At 58.3% G+C, this 21,724-nt stretch overlaps 1 protein-coding gene across 2 annotated transcripts in view; it reads left to right on the top strand.

Annotated features, from left to right (window-relative positions):
* The window catches only part of NACC2 (NACC family member 2), a 64,442-nt gene that overhangs the window by 21,216 nt on the left and 21,502 nt on the right, over positions 1-21,724 (top strand). Inside the window, exons 1-2 of one of the 2 annotated variants that reach the window (XM_019756755.3) lie at positions 10,194-10,634; positions 11,894-12,838. In XM_019756755.3, coding sequence (XP_019612314.2) covers positions 10,331-10,634; positions 11,894-12,838 — 1,249 coding nt within the window. In that variant the 5' untranslated portion in view covers positions 10,194-10,330. Of the gene's footprint in view, positions 1-10,193; positions 10,635-11,893; positions 12,839-21,724 lie in introns of those variants that run through there. The other variant, XM_074331369.2, reaches the window with a different exon arrangement.

Raw genomic sequence — 21,724 nt, 5'->3', positions numbered from 1 at the left:
GAATTTGGGATACTGCATGGAAGTGCTTTATGAGCTAGTAGTTTCTCTGACTAGGGTCCCCTCCCCCTTAAATGCTAGTTCATGAAAAATATTGGAAGTTCCGTTTCTTTGTGTTCTGGGAATTCTGAAAATATTCAATGTATGAAATTGCTTATTATCTACTGGCTCCCGAGGATACAACTGTGTAAGAGACTCTGTAAGTCACAGACACCCTGAGGCAGGAAGACATTTCACCCTCGGTGTGAGGAAGGGCTGCTCTGGGGTCCAGCCATAGGTCAGAAGTAAGCCCCGAAAGCGGCTCACCTCCCTGTGTCTCAGGGAGATGGTTTTTTTTGCAGGCATGCGAGTTGTTGCCTTGACTGATGAACAGACAGATGACCGACAGGAAGAGTCAGGTTTCCCTCATTCACCCTGCAGAGCCTCCCGTGGTCAGGCTGGAAAGCCAGCCCCCAGCCACTGCCACCCCTGCGCACTGGCTCCCAGGTCTCGGGGGTTCTGGACCAGCCTGGCCCTGCTGGTCACTGCCCCTCCATGGTCCTTGCCACCGAAAAGGGACATGGCCCAAACCACAAATTAGACAGGATACAGATGGACTGACAGACTTGGCTAACAACCAAAAGCAAAAACAGTCTCGGGAGAAAAATATAAACAATAAAAACAGAAAAAGATGTCTGCAAAGGCCTAGGGCTGCCACCTGTTGGGTCCGCTGGGAGAGGGAGACTGGGTGGGGCAGAGCTCCACCTGAGTTGCTTCTGCTGGTGAGCGCATTTGGGCACCTGTTGAGTATAGTCGCGATGAGTTATACTCAAGACCTGTACAAATAGAAAGTGAGCGCGTGTCAGGGATGTGCTGAGCTCGGTGCGAAGGAGCCGGCAGGTGGGAAAGCTGGCTGGGAGGGTGTGCACTGGGGCACCGGAAAGAACAGGCCATCTCCACGCTTGCCAGGCTGGACCTAAAGCCAGTTACTGTTCTGCAGGGCAAACCCTGCAAACTTTGGGGCTGTCCTCCCTATGGAGCGAAATCTTTGCATCTTTCCTGGATGAAAGGAATGCGTTTGCATGGCACTGGACAGAGCCCAGGAGAACGTGAGTCCAGGGTGGTCCTCCTGACAGTGGTCGTGGGTGGCTGGTCGGGCTGTGCTTGCCTGCTATGCTCAAGGGACAAGTGGTGACACTTTGCTGTGGTTCCAAACTTTTGGTAAGTCCCTGAGCAGTCCGTCGTCCGGAGCCGGCAGTCACATATCTCCTGAGCTTGCTTCCTGCCCAGGCTGCCTGCTTGTCCGGCCTTTCTCGGTCCCAGCAGTGTCGGGGCTGGAGGCTGTACCCCAGGAGTGGCCTGGGCTTGCCCCCGACTCCTCTGGGGCACCCACTGCTCCCTGCCCTGCCTCTCTTGACTCTTTTCCACTCTGCTGCTCTCAGAATGAGCTGCTCCTCTCTGCCTCCAGCACCCCCTGCAGGCTGAATGCCCAGCTGACCCTTGCTGGCCAGGGCGCCCTGTGAGCAGGGCTGGGCCATCAGCTTTGTGCTCTGTAGGGAGAGCGCAAAGCAGCTGAGGGAAGCCAGTGCCCGGCGCGTGGAGCGGCCGGCCACAGTGCCCATTGTGGGTCCGAGTGGCTGGAGGCGGCACGTGACCCGCTCGGGTGCGCCTGGAGTGTCAGGAGCACCTACTCGCCACTGCCACCAGGCAGTAGAGGCCACCTGGCGTTGGGCAGGGTGTGAGCCTGCTGACACCCACAGGCTTCCAGGGCAGTCAGGGACCAGGCCGGGGAGCAGCTGAGCCACCTGGCATTGCTCCCGGTCCCCTAGCCCCTGAGGGAGGGTCTGTTCCATCCCAGAATGTGGTCGCATCAGCGGACCTTGTCCCCACCCTGTGATAGCCCAGGATGAACAGTGGAACCTCAGGCCCAGGGACCTGGGGGCGACACACATGTGCAGCCACCCCCCTGGTCTCTCGGGGCCCGGTGTGTCTGGGGCTGGCTGGTCTGGGTGGGCTTCCAGGATACAGAGGGGGAGGCTCTGGTGAAGGGGCCGGCATGCTGCTGGGTCCCTGGACAGTGGGTACCTGGCAGGTGGGAACGAGCAGGAGGGCTGGGGTCCCAGAGGCCTGAGGGCTGGCGAGGATGTGCCCCAGGGCTCCTGAGGGCCTTCAGGGGACGTGGTGCCCACGCAGCTGCGTCTCTGATGCCATTTCCCCGGGAGCGTTCTGGCCGTCTTCTCCTTTGTCCTGGTGACATCTCTGACGTGCGGTGAGCGCCAGCCTGCAGGATGGAGGCCAGCGGCCTGGGCCTGATCCTCAGGGACCCAGGGAAGGCCTTTCAGCCCCTCACCTCGGCCCACCAGCTTGTCCTGGGGTCCTGGCCCTTCCTGCTGTCAGCACTGAGCCCCTCATCCTGGGTAGACCCGCTGGCTGGGCCGCTCAGTTTCTGGGAAGTCTGGGTGTCTGCAGCCCCCACCTCCAGGCTTGTCACGAAGCCACATGAAACAGCAGGGCTGAGGCTGGAAGCTGGAGGGGCCCCGTCCCAGCCTGGTGCCCCCCCACCCCCATGCTGCCTTGCAGACGAGCCTCCTCTGGGAGGGGAGAGGGGTCCCACCTGCTGTGCTGTGGGTGCCGGGCCATGAAGTTGGTGTTGTGTCTGAGGTCTTTATTTTCCGTATCAGTAATCACCTTTTACTGCTGGCCCGTAAGCCTTTGATCCTGGTGCCCAGGGCCCCCACCCCCACCCCTGCACCCTCTCCTCTCCTCTTTAACACAGTTCTCCTCCGAGCCACACAGGGCTTTGGGGAAATCTGGGTTTGTGGTCCAGATTCTCACGCTGGAACACGAGGACAATTATGTGCAGCTTTTATTCGGCCCTCAGGATTCTTACTGCATTATCCGTATTTCCTTTAATTTGTGGGATTTCTAGTAAATGGGCTTAAAAATAGGTCTGGGCATGATGCCAGGCAGATGTGGGCAGCAGTCAGGCATCTCTGCGTTTCTCTCTAAAGGCAGAGCAGGGCAACCCTGGTGTCACTTTGGCCCGTGCCTCCTGAGGGTCCCTCAAGGTGGCCCTGCCCTTGCACCCCAGGAGCTGTCCCAACTCCTGGACAGAGGTCAGGCTGGCCCTGCCGTGTTTGGGAGGCCAGGCCCAGTGCTGGGTGTTGGGGTCAGTTTGAGAGGCTGGCAGCAGTGCCAGCTGGGCTGTGGGACTTGAGGAGGCCCGGCTGCGCGGAGGGCTGCTCACCTGCTCAGGTGCCAGGCTCGCTGGATGGTGCTTTGCCCCCAGAGGCCCCTGGTGTCGCAGCTGCTGCCCAGCCCACAGGGGCCCTGAGATCTGTGTGTCAGTGCCACCCTTGGGTGTCCCAGATGCCCCTCTAGACAAGAAGATGGAGATAGTCCCTGCCCAGAGGGTGACCCACATGTGGCCCGGGGAGCCCAGGAGCTGGGCACCTCTGTGGGATGGGTGGGTGGGTGTCCCAGGGGAGTGGGTGGGAGGTCCCTGAGGTGCTGCGGGCCTCTGTCCTGCCCTACACTTGTCTCTTACTTGAGGGCCAACATGGGTGTGGCCTGGGATCCCGCTGCCCAGCTCCAGGCCAGGTGGCACTGCCAGCAGCCGCCACCTTGCCAGAGCATGGTGTGGGGGCCTGGTGTGCTGTGGCCCGACTCACTGTCATTGGATCCAACCCCCAGCGGCTGATTTAGTGTTTCTGTGTCGGTCTGATTTACATTAGGTTTTTAAGCATAATTAGAAATGCAGGGGAGCTTTGTGTCTTACCTCGACTATTTATGGCACGATATGCAGATGAGGGGAGCTATGAATATTAACGATGGGAGTGTGTGCGGAGGTGCTGTCTTCAATGAGTTGGGTGACCATGGCCTGGCACGCCCCACTGCCCTGGGGCCAGTTCCGCCAGGACCCCCCGCCCGTCCCCAGCTGCTCTGGGACTCCACAGGCACCCCGAGAGGGGAGAGTGAGGTGCTGCGTGGGCCAGAGGGTAGTCCAGCTCCCAGGCCACTGGCCTGCTCAGCCTGGGCCACCCTGCTCTCAGGACCCCCCTGGCCCCCCAGTGTGGGGCTGAGAGGAAGACCCTGCTCGGGCGATGAGGTTAGAGGAGGGCGCTGCCTGCACGCAGAGAGGAGCTGGCTTTTTAAGTTATTAAACTGTGCCCCAGGGAGACACTCTTCAAGCTTACGTTATTTAAATTACAAATACGGGTGAGAGATTGTCGGCTCTGTGCAAAACACTGCTTCATTCTTTGGGAACCTTCTGGAACCGTTTTGTGGCCAGTGCGGGGACTTGGTGGGTCTCAGGGCTTGAGGCGGGGTGGGGGCAGCAGGGTGGGGGTGGGCTCATGGCTGGGCCACCTGCCTGCTGCCGCCAGCCCTACCCCTTCTCTGAGTGAGCACCACTCTTTCTTTAGGGTTACACCCTGTTTGTTTGGGCCCCTGACTCCCCTCCCACACTAAAGTCAAAATATTTGAGAGTGGAGGGTGGGAGGTGTGGCGAGTTGGTGGCAGGTGGTTGTGCCCGTTGGGTGGTGTCGTGTCAGAAGGAGCCACAAGCTGCGTGTTCCCAGACATGGGCCCAGCCTGGCCACACAGACCCCGAACTGGACCCTCATTGAGTCTCACTGCATCGGCCACGTGCTGTGGGACACCGGGCCCGCTCGCGGCCCCTTCTGATAGGGTGTCCACCCAGCCTGTGCCCAGTTCTGTGGTCCTGCGGCCGTAGGTCTGATGGAGCCTGGCTGTTGGTGGCCTGCTGGGTGCCCTGAGCCCTCGGGGGCAGGGCTGGGGTGCTGGGCAGTGACGCCCCTTGCTCTGCTGGTATCTCTCTGAGGACCAGCCCTGGCTCTGTGGCTCTCTCCTTGGGATGGCATGAGGAGGACTGATAAGCACATTTCTGAATTTACAGATTCTGGCATGCTGCCCTTCTCTGTTTCGGAAAAAAAAGCTTCCAGGCAAACATTTGTTAGAGCAGTTAAAACCGGCTTTTACGCTTGATGCCGGCTCAGGCTGTGGTCTCCGGCCGAGGCTGCCCAGTGGCCGGGCTGGACCCAGCAAGCAGGCGTCTCACCTCTGTTTCTCAGCCTCAGACACAGTGAGCGGGATGGGGTCTTAGACGTGGGGCCCCAGCCAGGGACACGCTGAGCCTGAAGTTTCAGACCTGCGCCCACGGAACACCATAGCAGAAAACTCAGGGGCTTTGGTGGAATTCTCGTGTGTGGCAGCGTCCTGGGGCCCTGGGCAGGTAGGGGTTTAGTTGCCCCTGTGTCCAGTGGGGTCCGTCCTTGCTCTCTTGATGATCAAAGCCATCCCAGGACACTGGGTGTGGAAAGCAGGAAGCTAGGGAGGGTGGTGACGGGCTGCAGGTTCCAGCCCGTGGCCTCGGTGGAAGCTTGTCCTCTCAGTGCCTCAGTTTCCTTGTCTGCACCCACCCAGAGGGGCTGGGGTTTGGGATGCGAGCACACAGTAGGTTCGGTTGGTGACTGTTGGAGACCGTGGGGAGGGGCTCCAGGGACCCAAGCCCCTACTCTGGAGCCCTGCTTCTGCCTGCCCAGCCGTTTGCTAGGCAGCTGGCACTTCCATTAGCAGTGAAGCCCCGTGGCGGCCCAGCATTTGCTTTATGGTGTATTGAAAGTTTAATGCAAACCTGAAGCCTGAACCAGTTAGTGCCTCGCCCAGCCCCCAGGGGACCTGGCACGCCCAAGCTGGGCAGCCTCCATGCAGACGGGCACCTTGACCCCAGGGGCCACCTCTGGCCGCTGCCCCTTGCTCTGCTCCTCAGCAAAGCAAGGGCAGGAGCGAGTGGGTGACGGGAGGTGGCGAGCTTCCCCCACTGCGGGCCGTAACTGGAGCCTGTGCTGTCATTGAAAAGCAAGGCCATTGCTCTGCAGGCTGCTGTCCAGAGTGAGCCTCCGGCCCGCCCTCCCCTCATCTCTGCCTCGGCAAAGCAGCCCTGCTGCCGGCCGTGTCATTACTGCCCCGTTTGCTCACGTGTGTTCATGCTGACTCACAGAGTCACCTGCGAGCCTCCCTGCCACACACCGTCCTGGGGGATGTGGCTGCAGGTGCCTCACCCCAAACTCGGGAGCACCTGGGCTTTTGAGAGGTGTCCTTATTGCCAGGCTGGCTCCTGCTGACATGCAGGGCTTGGCCGCTGGGGATATGGGGCCGCCACGGGGATGGGCCCCGACTGGGGGCAGGGCAGGCGGGGCAGTGAGCCCGCTCCTTTTCCTCCTGCCAGAATGTTCCCTGCGCACCTGCCTCCCTCCTTCCCTGCTGTGGGTGTGTTTGATGGCTCTGCGCTTGCCGAGGTCCAGACCTCTTATTAGATTGGTAAAATTAAATCCTGCAAAATAATTTTACTTAATTCAATTTATCTCGCCTCCCTTTCCCTTGCTGGTAGTCGTCCTGCAGAAATTAGACTCCGCATTCCTGCGCCTTGCCATGCCCTTGCCACAGGAGGCTGTGGGCACGGGGAGCTGGGGAGCAGTGCATGGGTCCTGCCGGGCTTCTGTGGCACTCCGACCCCCGCCACAGCCGTCGGCCTTCTCACGTGCCTGCGCCGGCATGCCTGCAGCTGCTGGACCAGTACCCGCCCCTTTCTTGTGGGGATGTGTGCTGCCTGGGGGGTGGGGCCGGGCCTGAGAAGACCTCTGCTGGTAACCCATAACCCCTGGCTGTCCAGAGGGAGGGTCCACAGAGAAGAGACTCCTCCCCTCCCGCCGTCCACGTTTTTTTCTCATTCTGAGGGAAGTTGTAGAGTCTGTGAGGGATGCCTCCCCCAAAGCTGGCACAGTTTGGGGGGGGGGGACGCTGGACTCTGGCTTTGTAGTGTCAGCAGGGGTTTTCCAAAGGGGGTTCCATTCTGAAGGGTGTTCTGAGGGAGAGCATTCCGTACTGCACTTGCTTTGAGGATGGCTGGAGTGACCCTAGTTAGGGACCTATGACATTCTGGCTTTTCCTGACCGTGCCTGGCGAGTCTTGCTTGGGCAGCAGGGGGTGGGGAAATGGAGGTAGAGAAGGGACAGGGTGGTCACGGTGGGCCTGGCCCCCTGGACATGGAAAGGCGGGTGGTGCCTCCCTTCCTCGGCAGATGGCCATCCGCGCTGCCCCCAGCTTGCTCAGGCCCCGGCCCTCTCCTCTCTGGCCGCCACACAAGGGTCGGCCCTGGGCATGTAAACCAAGCCTTTATTTTATTCTTTTCTCCTAAAGTTCAGCTTTGTTCCTGCCCCAGCCGAGGCTTCTAAGAAAGCAACCTAAAACCAGCTCATGTTGGGCTCCCATGGGCCGGGCTGTGGGGCGCCAGCCTCGTCTGCACAGGTGGCATGAGGACACGGCGGCAACAGCACCAGTTGTCCTCGATCCCCGGGGACCCAGACAGCCTCGTCACCTTCCAGGGGAATAATGGTCCCTTCTCTGGGCGAGTGGTCTGGTCCCAGCCCTGGGTCACAGGCCCCTGAAATGCAAGTGCGGGCTGAGGCCTGGGGGTGGGGGGACTCATGAGATGCCCACCTAGACCATCACCCTCCCGCCCAGGTCACTGCAGGTAACAGTTGTCGGTGCAGCTTCCCTGGGAGAAGAGTGTGCTAGGCTCCAGTGCAGGGTTTTACTAATATTCTCTCCCTCAACCCTATGGTAACCACCCAAGGGTACCCCTGACCTTGATTGACAGATGAGCATCTCATGTGAGGTGTCATTTGTGTGAGGCCACAGGACGCACGGCTATGATGTGGCTGGGGCCCGGCCTGGCATGTGGGGGTGATGCCCAGTGGGCCCGAGGACCCACTGCTGGAAGGGACAGGCCCTGGGGGTTGGTGCTTTACCCTGCTCTCAGTTTAGGTCCCAGCTGCTGGCTTGCTCAGCCCTGGGCAGTCGGGACCCTCTGGGGACAGATGCACAGTGTACACCTTTGCTGGCCTTTGCCCACCTGGCCAGGCTGGGTTACCCCTCTCATGACACGAGAGCCCTGGTCTGGCTCAGAGGACTCCGTCTCGCTCTCTGGGAGGCTCCAGCGGTGGGTCTGTGTTGGCAGCAGCACAGCCCTCTCCTGCTGCTCTCCCCAGTCCTGTCCAGCAGTAGGTGGAACGCTCACTAGGCCTTGGGCTGCCCCGCCTGCCCCACCCTTGCTGAGCTCAGGGGTGCACCTGGCGGGCTTCCCTGAGGAGGTGGAAGCAGGGGCCTGACAGCGGAGGTGGCTCTGTACCAGGGAGGGCAGAGTGGGCATAGGGGAGGGGAGGGCTCCTGCAGGAGCAAAGGAGGGCTGTGTACTGAGGCCCCCACTCTCCCTCCCCATCACCGGTCCTGCCATCCCTTGGCCTCTGGGTGTCCTCCTGTTTCCCCATCAGCTCTGCCTGTGTCCCCATCTGGCCCTCTCTGTGGCTGGGTGGGCACGTGGGGCTGTGCCCCCACCCCCCACCCTAAGGCCCCAGCCCTTCATCTTGGGGCCACAGATCTTCTCCTAGGCCCCAGGAAAGGGGGGCCACCAGGATGACACAGCCAGTTTGGGGGGCCTGACACAGGGCTTCTGGCAGGAGCTTTCCAGGGCCAGGCTCCCTGGGTCTGGATAAAGTCGGGTTGGCCAGGCTACCTGGGGGCGCAAGGGGTGCAGACAGAGGCCTGCCTGGATGTGGCGGCCTCCTAAGGGCAGTGAGGACAAGTCACTGAGGGGTGTGACCGAGTGTGCTGGGCGCTAGGGCCCTTGCTCTGCTGCCCAGGCTGGCCCAGTGGCACCTCTGGACTTGTGCTGCTTCCATCTTATCCAGGCACAAACAAACAACGGCCCGAGGTTTGGGCTCGCTTGGCCACCCCGTGGGTGAGGGCCAAGCCAGGATCTGAAGCCTGGCTGGTGCCAAGATGGAGGCCGCAGCCTGTTGGGAGCCTGAGCAGGGGCCTGGAGCAGGAGGAGGTCCTGCCGAGCCCCCGTCTCCTCGCCCCCAGGTCCTTGGGCAGCCCTGTGGGAACCATTTCTGACCATGCCCCAATCACAGCCCTTGTGTCACCCAGCCAGCTGCCATCAGCCCGTGTAGGAGGCACAAGGCCACCTCTAGGAGCCTCTGCCGGCCCTGCTCCGGCAGTGCCCCTCACCGGGGTTCCTTCCTGCTCCCTGGTCAGCGGCTTTTTATCTGGTCCTGGAAGTGGAGCCCACGGTGTGCGATGGGGAGGTATCGGTGGCGCTTCCTGGTACCCCAGCCTACGCTCTGCTCCAGCTGCCACGGTTCATTCTTGGGTGATGGCAGTGATGCTGCCACCACAGGGGACCAGACCTTGGCCATCTCCCGTCTTGACCTTGTACCTTCTTGCCAGCTGCCTATTCTCTTCCTAGGGCCACAGTTGGTGGCAGGTGGGGAAACCGAGGCTGGGCAGGCCAGTGGTTTGCCCCAGGGCCCACGAAGTCCAGCACGTGGCGGCTGGAGCCTAACACAAGGCACCTACCCTGTAGAGCAGGACTGGCCGTGTGCACAGTACGCCCTCCCCCCAGGAAAGGCTCAGTGGAGGGCGAACACTGTGGACCTGCCGGCTCAGGCAGCCCAGCCGGCTCATTCCCTGGGTGGGGTGGTGCCTTCGCTGCCACCTCTGCTGGGGCAGGACCATCAGGGGCTGGGGCTGGGTCTTTGTGGGGGGACAGTTTGCGGCCACTGTGGTCCCGTTGTGCCACAAAGTTGCTCTTTTTCAAATGCGCTAACCTGGCCTGAGGTTGGGAGACAGGGTGACTACCCTGCTTGAGTGGGGTGGGAGTGTTGGGGCTAGACTAGCTGGGCCTGCTGCTCTGGGACCCCAAGAAGCGGGGAGGCGGGCACTGGGGCCCTGCGGGGCGCTGGGGCAAGGTGTTCAGGCCGTGGCCTCCTCATCCATGCAGGGACCTCTTCCTCCTGTCCCCTTGCTCTCCTGTTTCTGCCTCATTTTCTCGTCTCCCCCTTTTCCCTCCCTCCTGGGCTCCCGTCCGTCACCCAGCTTCTGTCCAGTCTGCCCCACCCCTGGCCCCCTCGCCAGGGGCTCTGCCAGCTCTGCAGACTGTTTGGAATAGTTTAAATGCTTTGACACCCGGGCTGTGCTGGATGGCAGGGCGGCAGTTTACTGGGCAATTCATATGCAAAACTGCACTATAAATTTCCAGGCTGTCTCAGTTGCCGTGGCACCACGAAGCATTTCTCCACGTACAGTACAGTATTTCTGCCATCTTTGTTTGCATTGCAGTGAGTCATCAAAAGTCTGTCTTGTACCAACACTCGGAGCCGTGCATTCCTCTGGCACCAACACTCCACTGTTTTTAAAGCCGGGGCTGGGAGCTGGCATTTACTTCGGCTCCCAAATCAAAGGCAGCTATTCATTCCCGGGAGCTGCCTGGATGTCCGTCTGCATCCGGCCTCTTCATTTAGATGCCGTGCGCTGCCCGGGAGAGCCGGGCTGGGTGCAGCTGAGCTGCGGCCGCCCAGCCCAGCGCGGAGACTCTCTGCCCCCCTCCCCCTCCCCCCTCCTCCCCTCGTCCTCCTCCTCTCCCGGCTCCTCGCGCCCTCCCCACCCCAAGGGCTCCCGCTCCGTTTGCTGCATTCCCGGAGCAGCTGGCGGCTGCGGGCTGCCGGCGTGCGGGCGAGCCTGCCCCTGCCAGGCTGAGCGGGCAGCGCCGGGGCCACCAGCGGAAGCGGCCAAAGGTAGGTCTCCCCCGCCGGCCGGTGCCACCCGGCGGGGCCGGCAACTTCTCCGCAGTGGGGGCACTGCGGGCCCTCCCCCGAGCGGCCGCCCACCTGCCCAACTCTGCCGCTGGGTCCCGGCGCTCCGCCCTCGCTCTGCCCTCCCTACGCTGGCCGGCCGGCGCCTCTGCGGCCGCTTGCACTTTCCTCCCGCGGGACAGAGCGGCCCTTTGTGCGGGCTCCGGCTGCGCGAGTTGAGCCGGCCCGTCGGTTCCGGCCCCCCTTCCCGGAATCTGGCTTGGGCTTCGCATCAACAGTGCTGGGGCCGGGTCCCCAGCCCTAGGGTGCCCTGGCCGGTCCCTCCCTCCAGTCTCCCCATGACCCCTGTAGTCACCTGGGCTGGGAACCAGCCAACGGGGATTGGCCTGTGTTGGAAGCTGGCGGGGTCGGGGGTGCTGTGCAAGTGGGGCTGCGACTGGCTCCCAGCTGGTCCCGCAGCGGGGTCCTTGACGGCAGCTTGGGGACCTGGGGAGCCAGCGCAGCTCAGAGCCGCTCTGGCCCTGGAGGTCTCCTGGCAGGACAGGAAGGGGAGCAGAGGTGGGGGGGGCCCTTCGGAGCCTGCGGACCTCCCCTAGCTTCAGCTCACTTCGCTGGGTGCCCCTACTCCTTGCCCCCCTGTGGCCCTCTGCACGCTGCTCTGAGAAAAAAGAGGAAAACCAACCAGAAGCCAAAAGCTTCAGGAAAGACCTCCCACCAGACGCCCTGTGGCACTCTGCGTGGAGGGTGGGGGGCTGCACAGCTGCTCTAGCGTCTGGCCCCTCCCAGGGGAGAGGTGGTGAGGGGCCCCTCTGCTGCTAACTTTTTCCTGGGAAAATAGTTGTGCAGAGCGGCCCCTTTCCTGGTTTCTTTCCCTGCTGCCGTGCAGGCCTCTGTTCTGTCTTCTGCTGAGAAGGGTGTCCCCCGCCCAAAGGCTCCGAGGGCTCTGTCTGTCTCCTGGGGTCTCTGGGGCAGCCCCCCTCCCCCGGGGGGAACGCGGCTCAGGGCTTGTAGTGTCCCGTGCAGCTCTGATTCTTCCCTCAGCCAGGGTCCCATGGGAGCGAGGTCATCCCAAGACCTCTGGATAGTTCTGGGTGGAGGGAGTCTGGGGGTGGCTCAGCAGAGGGGGGTCGAGCGCAGTTCCTTGGCCTTTCCTAGAGGTCAGTTCGGGGCTTGGCCCTTTGCAGGTCAGCGCTGGACATCCAGGAGGCTGACCACCGTTCCTCCTGCCTTCTCTCCCGCAGATGTGCCTGCTCAGGCCGCTGCCGTGCTGAGTGTGAGGCGAGCCCGTGAGCGCCTGGCCGCCATGTCACAGACGCTGCACATTGAGATCCCCAACTTTGGGAACACCGTGCTCGGCTGCCTCAACGAGCAGCGCCTGCTGGGGCTCTACTGCGATGTGTCCATCGTGGTCAAGGGCCAGGCCTTCAAGGCCCACCGCGCTGTCCTGGCCGCCAGCAGCCTCTACTTCCGCGACCTGTTCAGTGGCAACAGCAAGAGCGCCTTCGAGCTGCCGGGCACAGTGCCGCCCGCCTGCTTCCAGCAGATCCTGTCCTTCTGCTACACGGGCAGGCTGACCATGGCGGCCAGCGAGCAGCTCGTGGTCATGTACACGGCCGGCTTCCTGCAGATCCAGCACATTGTGGAGCGTGGCACAGACCTCATGTTCAAGGTGAGCTCGCCCCACTGCGACTCGCAGACCGCCATGATGGAGGACGCCAGCTCCGAGCCCCAGAGCCCCTGCAACCAGCTGCAGCCAGCCGCCCCCGCCCCCCCCTACGTCGTGTCCCCCTCCGTGCCCATCCCGCTGCTGACCCGCGTGAAGCACGAAGCCACGGAGCTGCCGCCGGCCACCGGCCCGGGCCTGGCCCCCAAGCGCCCACTGGAGTCGGGGCCCCGGGATGGCACAGCAGCGGCGGGCGCTGCAGTGGTGGCCGGCGCGGCCCCTCTCAAGCTGCCCCGGGTCTCCTACTACGGGGTGCCCAGCCTGGCCACCCTCATCCCCAGCATCCAGCAGGTGCCCTACTCCCAGGGGGAGCGGACCAGCCCGGGGGCCAGCAGCCTGCCCACCACCGACAGCCCCACCTCCTACCACAACGAGGAGGACGAGGAGGACGATGAGGCGTACGACACCATGGTGGAGGAGCAGTACGGCCACATGTACATCAAGGCCACCGGCAGCTACGCAGGTAACATGGCGGGGCCGGCCCGACCCCAGCCTGCGGTGCGCGCTCGCCAGCAGGCGTAGGGGGACCGCCAGGCCCGGTGTGGGCCCCGAGGCTAATCTGACCCCCACCCCGTGTCGCTCACACCCGGCTGGGAAAGTAGGCAGGTGGGGGCCCAGGACAGCTGGGGAGGCCACTGTGCTGGAGATGTGCAGGGGGTCGCCCCCAACCCAGGCTGGATGAACTAGCGGGAGCTGAGGCCTGAGGCGGAACCGTCCTAGCTCAGCCTAGCAGGGCCTCAGCTAAGGACTTTGAACTTGATCCTGGATGAGACGAGAAGCCACGGGAAAGTGTCTAGCTGAGCAAAACCCACTGGAAGCTACAGTGTAGTATGTGGGACTGGGCCCTGTCTCCCATTGGACAGATGGACACTGAGCGCCTCCGTGGCCCAGGGACCTGCCCGAGGGCTCACAGGGTTCTGTGTGACGCAGGCGTGTCACTTATCCTGCTCGAGGCCTCAGTGTTTATGTCTGTGAAGTGCCAGGCTCCACGGGCGCCCCAGCAGGCCCTCAGCCCTTTCTCCACCCGCATGGTCTTGCCTCTCAGTGAGGCCAGAGATTTTCCTGTACCCTTCGCATTTGCTGCCACCTCCCTGGGCCCAGCACCAAGGGACAGACCAGCAAGTGCCTGCTGCTCTGAATGAGCTCCCCCCCGAGGTTAAGGGGGGCTCCCCCATTTGGGACCTACAAACCCGAGATGCCCTCATTTGAGATGCCTGGCACTGCAGACTGCGTCACAGTCCCAAAAGACAGTTCAGGAATTGTTGGGCAGAGGGTCCCGTACTTGGGGCCCCAGATCGGGTGTCCCCCTGCCTTCTGTGTTCCCCGAAAACTGGCTGTGCGCCTGGGCCTGCTGCCTGCACTGATTTGCATGCAGGGCCTGTGTCCAGTGGACTGGATCCGGACACATGGTGCCAGCGGGAAGTGACGTCCCAGAGCTGAGGCCCCGAGGAGCAGTGTGGGGACTCTTTCTCCCCTTTGCCCCCCCCATGTCCTCATGCCCAGATGGGGCAGACACTGTCACCCCTCCTGTGCCTCCCTCATCTGTGCTGAGGAGCAGGGCCAGGGGGATCAGGCCTGGTGACACCTGGGTCCCCAGGACGGCCTCAGCCTCTGAATCCAACCTGTACCCCTCTCAGAGCTGCAGGGAAGGCACTGCCCTGGCCCCCCCCTCCCCCAGCCCAGGGGCTCTGGGGATGGTTTTTCCCCTAAAGCCATTACTTTAAATGCGAGTTGTCACATTTGCATGAATTCCATAGGGTACTGGCAGGTAGACCTCCTCTATTGAACTTGGTTTTTCCTTTCAGTGGCAGAGGAAAGGCTTTGCTGTTCCCAGTACCAAGAAACCTGAGAGCAATGGCTGGGCCTTCTAAGGGTCCACTGGGCTCAGCCTTGTGGGGTCCCCTGGCAACCTGCCCATGTACTGACAGCCACCTGGGAGGAGGGGAGAGGGCCACCTGGAGCCCCAGAGTGGACAGCTCCCAAGGGCGCCCCTTCCCCAGGAGTGCAGGTCGCGTGGACCTAGGGCAGACCCTGCAGCCTCTGAGGGATCCCCCCTCATGCTACCCCCTGGAAGGGGCTCTGTGGAGGGGTCAGGGCAGAATCTGTCAAGGGCCCAGGGATGGGGGCTGCCCACTGGTGGCCCATGGTGGTGCGTGTCTCCCGAGGGTCCTCCCTGCACAGAGTCTACTCCAGCCAGTGTGGCCTTGGGCCACGGTGTGTTTGGGACACCGAGAGATGGCTAGGGTGTCGGGATTGCTGGGAGCGGGTGCAGTGGCGCGTCTCAGTACACCTGCCTCTCTGGCTAGACGAGCCTCGAGCCCTCTTCTCACCTGGACAGTTGTGGCCCAGTGTGTCCTGGGGTTTCCCGAGGAACAATAGGACAGTGGCCATGGAAGGGCGAGGGTAGGGGTTGGGAGGCCGAGCTATGCCACTGCCTTCTCGCCAGCGCCCCACCCCCAGTACTCAGACTGGTGCGGTGTCCCTCTGCGGCCAGGGAGCAGGCTCACGCATGCCGTGGGGGACAAGAGGGAGTCCCTCGGCCATCAGAGTCCCTTGCCTCTACCTCCCGTGGGTGTTGGAGTTAGGACTGGGGGTGGGAAGCTGAGAGGCCAGAAGGGGAGTGGGTGGGGGGACGTGGGCCAGGTGTGGGGCGGGCCCTGTCTCCACCTGGCCAGGGATGCTAGTCTGGGTTTTCTCCTTGGTGAGCCCATAAGTGGGGCAGGGAGTGGGGGGTGTGACTTCTTGGTTAAAATCTAGGTTATTGGCAGTGACGTCGCTGGCATCATTGGGCGACGGGCATGCTGGGAAGAGGGTTGTGGGGGAGGGGCTGTGGGGGCGAGCGAGCAGAGAGGGGCCTGTCCCCAAGGGCTGGCTGCCTCTCGGGTGCTGGCCGCCACACCGTAGGCTCCCTCCTGGCCAGGTCAGGGCACATCCTCGCATGCCCTCAGGTAGCCGTGCAGCCTGCTGACCCCAGCCTGGGCCCCAGTGAGGGTGGGGCAGGGCCCTCTTTGGGCTGGTGGAACCTGGAACGTTCTCAGGTGCACCCTGTGACATGAGGACACTTGGGAGTCACTTCTCCTTTCTGGCCTCCGTTTCCCCATCTGCCAAGGGTGGGGTTGGCCTGAGTGACCTGCAGGACTCTCTGACCAGCACCACATGTGCAGGACCCTTCTGCGCCCTCACCCTCGCGGAGAACTGTCGGCAGCTGCCACGTGGCCAGCCTCTTGCTTTGGAAATCAAGGAATTAAATTTCACAGATAAAGCTCGCTGAGCCCCCGGCAGCCCCTGCCACGTTTTCCACCTGTTTCTGTCCCATGCATCTCCTCCATTCCTCCGAGTCCCGCATCTTCGTCCGTCGATGGAGACACCATGGTGATGTGACCAGGCCCCCAGGGAAAGACAGTGGGTGCTCCTACTTTGTTGCTGTCAGGACAGATGCCACTGGGAAGGCCTTGACTGCGGGGCCAGGTCACACTCCCTGCCCCGCCTCACAGTGGGGTCCCCTCTACCCCCTACGGGGTGCGGACTTGGCTGGTCCCCCTCTGGGGCTTAGGACAGCTCCTGCTCCAGTTCCAAGGGGCACAAGAGGTGGTAGGTGCCTTCAGGTCAAGGCCGAGGCGCTGGGGGGGTCAGTATTGGCTACGCGGTGGGCGGACACAGAGGTGATAAGGGGCCTGCCTCTGTGGTCCCTGTGCTCCTTGGGCACGTCTGTGCCCGCAGGCTGAGAGCATTGGTGGCTGAGATGGGTGTGGCCCCTGCCCTCACACTGGGAGAGACAGACAGCAAACAGGACCCTGGACAAGTGTTTAATCATGGCAGGGTGGCTGATGTCACCCCAGCTGAGGGTGGCAGCCAGGCAGGCTCTCCCTGGTTCTGTGTGTGGAAGGGCCCCTCCCGTGTCTGACCGCCCTCCGAGCCCTGCGCCCTGGGCCAGTGTTCCTATAGTGCCTCCACTACCGGTCGGCTCCTCCTGGCTTGGGTAGATGTTTGCTCATCTGGCAGGTGTCACTCCCGGTGGATGTCTGAGACAAAGGCCTGCAGCCTTGTGTTTACAGCCAGCCACGAGCTGCCACGTTGACCCTTTCAGAGGGGACCCCCGGGATGCTGTACTGCTGCTCCAGGATGCGCCTGGTGGCCCTGTGTGGTCTTGCTCCTCCTTCCACTTGGGGGATGGCCAGCTTCCGGGTCAGCCCACTGTCCCCTGTGAGCCACTCTGCAGGCGGAGGACTCGGGCAACCGTCCCTGAGCTGCAGGTCCAGCTCCGTGAGACAGGCCTATGAGCTGTGGTGATACTAGGACCTCTGGAAGTTTGAGCCTCGGCCCAGCTGTCCCAGCACTGGGACACAGGACAGACACTGGGAGTGGGTCCTGGCACATGGCAGCACATCTGTCCCCGGGCGGGCTCTGTGCTCCCATGTGCTCTGGGAGGAGAAGGGCAGGCCCTTTCCAGTACCACCTACGAGGGCAGTGCTGCTGCTGTCCTTTCCTATAGCTGGGGCCAAGGTTCAGAGGGGACCTCCAGCAGGGCTCCACATAGAAGGGAGAAGAAGGCTGCTTTGTTCTGCAAATCCCAGTCCCCACTGCCCCACACTGACTCCTGGCCTGGGCCTGGCGTGTCCACACTGTTGCAGCCCCGCCCAACCCCTGGAGAGGCCTCGGGAGCTGGGCCTGTTTGTCCCTGGCTTGGCTAGGATGGGACCCAAATGGAGGGAGGGGGTGTTCCCTCCCTGCTATGGCTTACCCTGCGGCTCCTGTGGGCTAAGGAGTCCCAGCGTGCCTATCCCGCCAAGCACCCAGGGGGCTGGCCCCTGAGAACCTCCAGGGCTGGGCTCCTGGCTCCCTGGCTCCCTGGTGCTCGGCTTCTGCTAGTGCAGCACAGGGCCCGGGCTTAGTTAGTTTCTGTGCCTGTCACGATAGCCCTCAAACCCGTGAGCGCCCTGAGAGCGCTTCTGAACCCAGTTTCATTGAGGTAGAGCCTGTGTATCATAATGGAAGGGGTGCAAGATGCACCCATTTGAGCCTGGGCTGAGGCACCACCAGCAGTGGGATGGAGAACAGCCCGTCACCCCAGCGGCTCTCACGCCCTGACCCATCCCCCTTCCCCACCCAGACAGCCTGGATCTGCTTTCTGTCACACTGGACCCTTTGGCTGTTCTAGAATGTCCCATAAGCAGAGTCTGGCTTCTTTCATCAGCAGAATGCATCTGAGACTCTGTGCCTTGTGGATCAGGCCTGCCTTTTTTCTCCCTCTTTTGTTTATGAAAGGGTTTATATGCAGAAAAATGTACCAATTTCAAGTGTGCAGGTGATAACTTCGGTAACTGTAATCAAAATCAGTCAGTCAAGACACAGAACACTTGACTCCCCTAAAAGGTTTCCCGGGTCCAGCCCACCCCACCCTACCCCGAAAGCCACCCACCTGCTCTGCCACTGGAGGTTTGCAGGTTTGTAGAATCTCTGTAAATGGGATCATACAGAACAGTCTTTTCGGTTTTCCTTTTTTCTTGAGATTCATCCGTGTAGTTCTGAGTGTTGGTCCTTGCCCTTGACGGATTGCTCAGACTTCCCCCGTGCTGTGGGCATGCCACCAGTGTGGGGCCGTTGTCACCTTCCCCCCTGTGCCCCACAGCATGGGCTGCTGTGAACATCCGTGTGCAGGGGCACTGCTGGGTCACACCAGAGGTGCGTGTTTCCCTCCCAGCTGCCCACCAGGTCCCTAGTTTTCTTTCTTTTTAATCACAAATGAAGCTTGAATTTCATCAAATGTTTTTCGTTCATCTATCAAAAGGATTATGTGGGTTTTATCCTTAATTTTACTAAGGTGGTGTATTGCATCAGTTAATTTTTAGTTGGACCATCCTTGCATTCCTGGGCTAAACCCCACGTGGTTGTGATGTATTGTAGTATTTTTGTGGTTTGTTTTTTTTTGTATCGCTGGATTCATTTCATTAATATTTTCTTAAGGGATTTTGCATCTGTGTTCATGAAGGCTGATTATCTGTAGTTTCCTCATCCTGGCATTGTCTGGTTTTGGCATTAGGGCATTGCTCACCTTGAGTTCCCTTTCCTTTATTTTCAGAAAGACTTTGTGTCATTTTTGTTGTTGTTTTGTTTTAAGATTTTATTGGGGAAGGGGAACAGGACTTTATTGGGGAACAGTGTGTACTTCCAAGTGAAGTTGTTGTTCTTTCAATCTTAGTTGTGGAGGGTGCCGTTCAGCTTCAAGTTGTTGTCCTTTCAGTCTTAGTTGTGGAGGGTGCAGCTCAGCTCCAGGTCCAGTTGCCGTTGCTAGTTGCAGGGGGCGCAGCCCACCATCCCTTGTGGTTAAGAGGATGCGCTCCAACCAACTGAGCCATCTGGGAGCTCAGCGGCAGCTCAGCTCAAGGTGCCGTATTCAATTTTAGTTGCAGGGGGCGCTGCCCACCATCCCTTGCAGGACTCGAGGAATTGAACTGGCAACCTTGTGGTTGAGAGCCCACTGGTCCATGTGGGAATCGAACCGGCAGCCTTCGGAATTAGGAGCATGGAGCTCTAACCGCCTGAGCCACCGGCTGGCCCCAACTTTGTGCCATTTTGATGTTCCTTCTTTCTTAAGTGTTTGATAGAATTCATATTCACAGCGAAGCCACTGGGGCCGGCAATTCTGTTATTAATTGTGGGAAGATTTTTAATGACAAATTCTATTACTTTAGATATAGAACTATTCAGATTTCTCTTTCATCTTGCTGCAGCCCTGGTAATTTGTGTCTTTCATGGAATTTATCCATTTCTGGTCAACTTTGATATTAGTATAGCCATTCCAGTTTCCTTGTATTTAGCATTTTCATCTTTTTACTTTAACTCACTGAGTCTTAAAGTGTATTTTTCGTAGATGCATGTGGTGGAGATTTGCATTTTTATCCAGTCTGACAATCTGTCTTTTATTTGGTGTCTTGAGACCATTTACGTTCGACATAATTTTCAATGGAATTAGGTTCAAGTCTGTCATCTCGCCGTTGGCTTTTTATTTGCCCTTTCTTCCCTCTTTTCTGGCACTTTTGTTGAGTGACTTTTTTCTATATTCCTTCTGAGCCCCACAGTTGACTTCATGATCACACCTCCTTCGTGCATCAGCTGCGTGGCGTTTACACTTGCATCACTGGCTTATCCCGAGGTCCTTTCTCAATCCGATCACACCCTCATGTGTGACTTAAGACTGTTTGAACATGTGTCTCCTTTCCCCCTTCTGGTCCTTGGTGCCACTGTTGTCATGTGTTCTACTTCTTCATGTGCTATGAGCCTCATAATACGCGTATGTCCTTATTTTTACTTGAAACAGGTAGTTACCCTCTTTCATGCATTGATTTGCCATCGTATATCTGCTCTGCTCTAAGGCCTCTTTCAATCTTTGCCCCCTTTTTAGTGGGTTGTGTGAGGCTTGAGAGGATTGAGTATTGTTGAGTTTCCTGCATTCTTTATGTATTCTAGATCAAAATCCTAGGTTGGATATGTGATTCATAAACATTGTCTCCCAGACTGGAGTTACCTTTTTATTCTCTTAGTAGTGCCTCTTACAGACATTTTAAAAATTTCTATAAAGTTAAATGATTCTTCTTCTAGATGCTTTGGTGTTGTATTTGGCTGTTTACCTAAGAAGATTAGGTGGTGAACACATAATGCAATATACAGAGGGTGCCAAAAAAATGTATGCACATTTTAAGAAAGGAACAAGCTATTAAATTGTAATACTCAATATATACCAATAACAAAAGATGAATACAAGTCATGTTTGACTTCTGCAATTACAAGAGTTGCTCAAAGTGGTTACCATCAGCGTCCAGACACTTCTGATGATGGTGAACTACTGCTTGAGCAACGTTGACCAAAGTGTCCACTTGTACACATTTTTTTGGCACCCCCGGTATAGATGATTATAGAATTATACATTTGAAACCTGTATAGTTTTGTTGACCATCGTTACCCCAATAGATTTTAATAATAAAAAAAATTTACAGGATATTTTCCTATTTTTTCTTCCATGTGTTTTATGGCTTAGGTTACATTAATTCTACAACTCATTTTGAGTTAATTTTTGTGTAGGGTGTAAGGTATGGGTCAAGGTTCCATTTTTTTATTTTAATGTGGGTGTCCAGGATGTCCAATTTGCATTTAAAAACATTTAAAATATGAAAAGAAACCTTTTTTATTTACCCACATATTTACCTTGTTCCTCATATTTTGTACAGGTTGGAGTTTCCATCTGGTGTCACTTTCTTCCTGCTCGAAGAATTTCCTTTCATGTTTCTTACAGTCTTAGTGATGGACTAGTAATGAATTCTGAAAAGTTATAAGAAGGTCTTTATATCACCATTAAAAAAAATCTGCCTTATCAAAGTATAATTTATGTTCAGTGAAATTAATCAGTTTTTATTGTACAGTCGTCACCTACATTTTTGAAAGGTATTTTTGCTGGATATAGAATTCTAGGTTGGCAGTTATTCTTCTCTTTCGGTTGAGGTCATTCTCTTGTCTTCTGGGTTGCATTTTTTTTTCTCATAGGAAACTAGTCATTTCTTTGTTTCTCTGGATGTATTGTGTCTTTCTATTCAGGCTGTTTTTACCTCTGGTTACGATGTGATTGTGTAGTTTTCTTTGTGTTTGTTCTGCTTCGGATTTGCTGAGCTTTTTGGACATGTGTTTACACCCTTATTTCTTCAGATATCTTTGTGCCCCTCCCCATGGAACTCCAGTGAAACGTGTTTTTGTCCCTGAGGTCACTGAGGCTCTGTTTACTTACTGTTTAGCCTTTTTCCTGTCCAGGCTTTAGGTTGGATAGTTCATCTTGCTCTTTCCTCATGATGACTGATCTTTTCTGCAGTTCCATTTTGTTCTCATTTATACTTGTCATTTCTCCCCTCACTGAGTTCCCACTTTTGCTTTTTTTTTTTTAAGTTCTGGTCATGTTTTATAGCTGGTGGAAAGCCTTTGCCTGCTAATGCCCTTCTCTTTGTCATCTCTTCTGACTGGTTTTTCTCCTCCTTACCACTGCCCTTTTGTGGGTCTTCATGTGTACTAATTTCTTAATAGATGTGGGACATTATGAATATTACATTGATGAGCACCTGCAGGCTGGTGCCGAGTCTCACAGTGATATTACTTTGAATTTCCATAATGAGTGGCAACATCAAGAACCTTCTCGTAGTTGTAGCCGTTTCGATAGCTCGTTTGAGAAGTGCCTGTGTTAGTCTTTTGTCCCACTTTGCATAGAGTGAGTTGTCTGTCTTTTTCTTACAACTTTTCATGCTCTACGAACTCTAGATAGGCCTCTTGTCAGATTCTTGTGTCGTAAGTATCTGCAAAATGCCATTTC

Source organism: Rhinolophus sinicus, chromosome 16, assembly GCF_057876585.1.
Source record: "Rhinolophus sinicus isolate RSI-liver-muscle chromosome 16, RSI-T2T, whole genome shotgun sequence".
Lineage (NCBI taxonomy): Eukaryota > Metazoa > Chordata > Mammalia > Chiroptera > Rhinolophidae > Rhinolophus > Rhinolophus sinicus.
The sequence above is the reverse complement of the archived record's forward strand: the minus strand, read 5'-3'. Positions and strand labels throughout refer to the sequence as shown.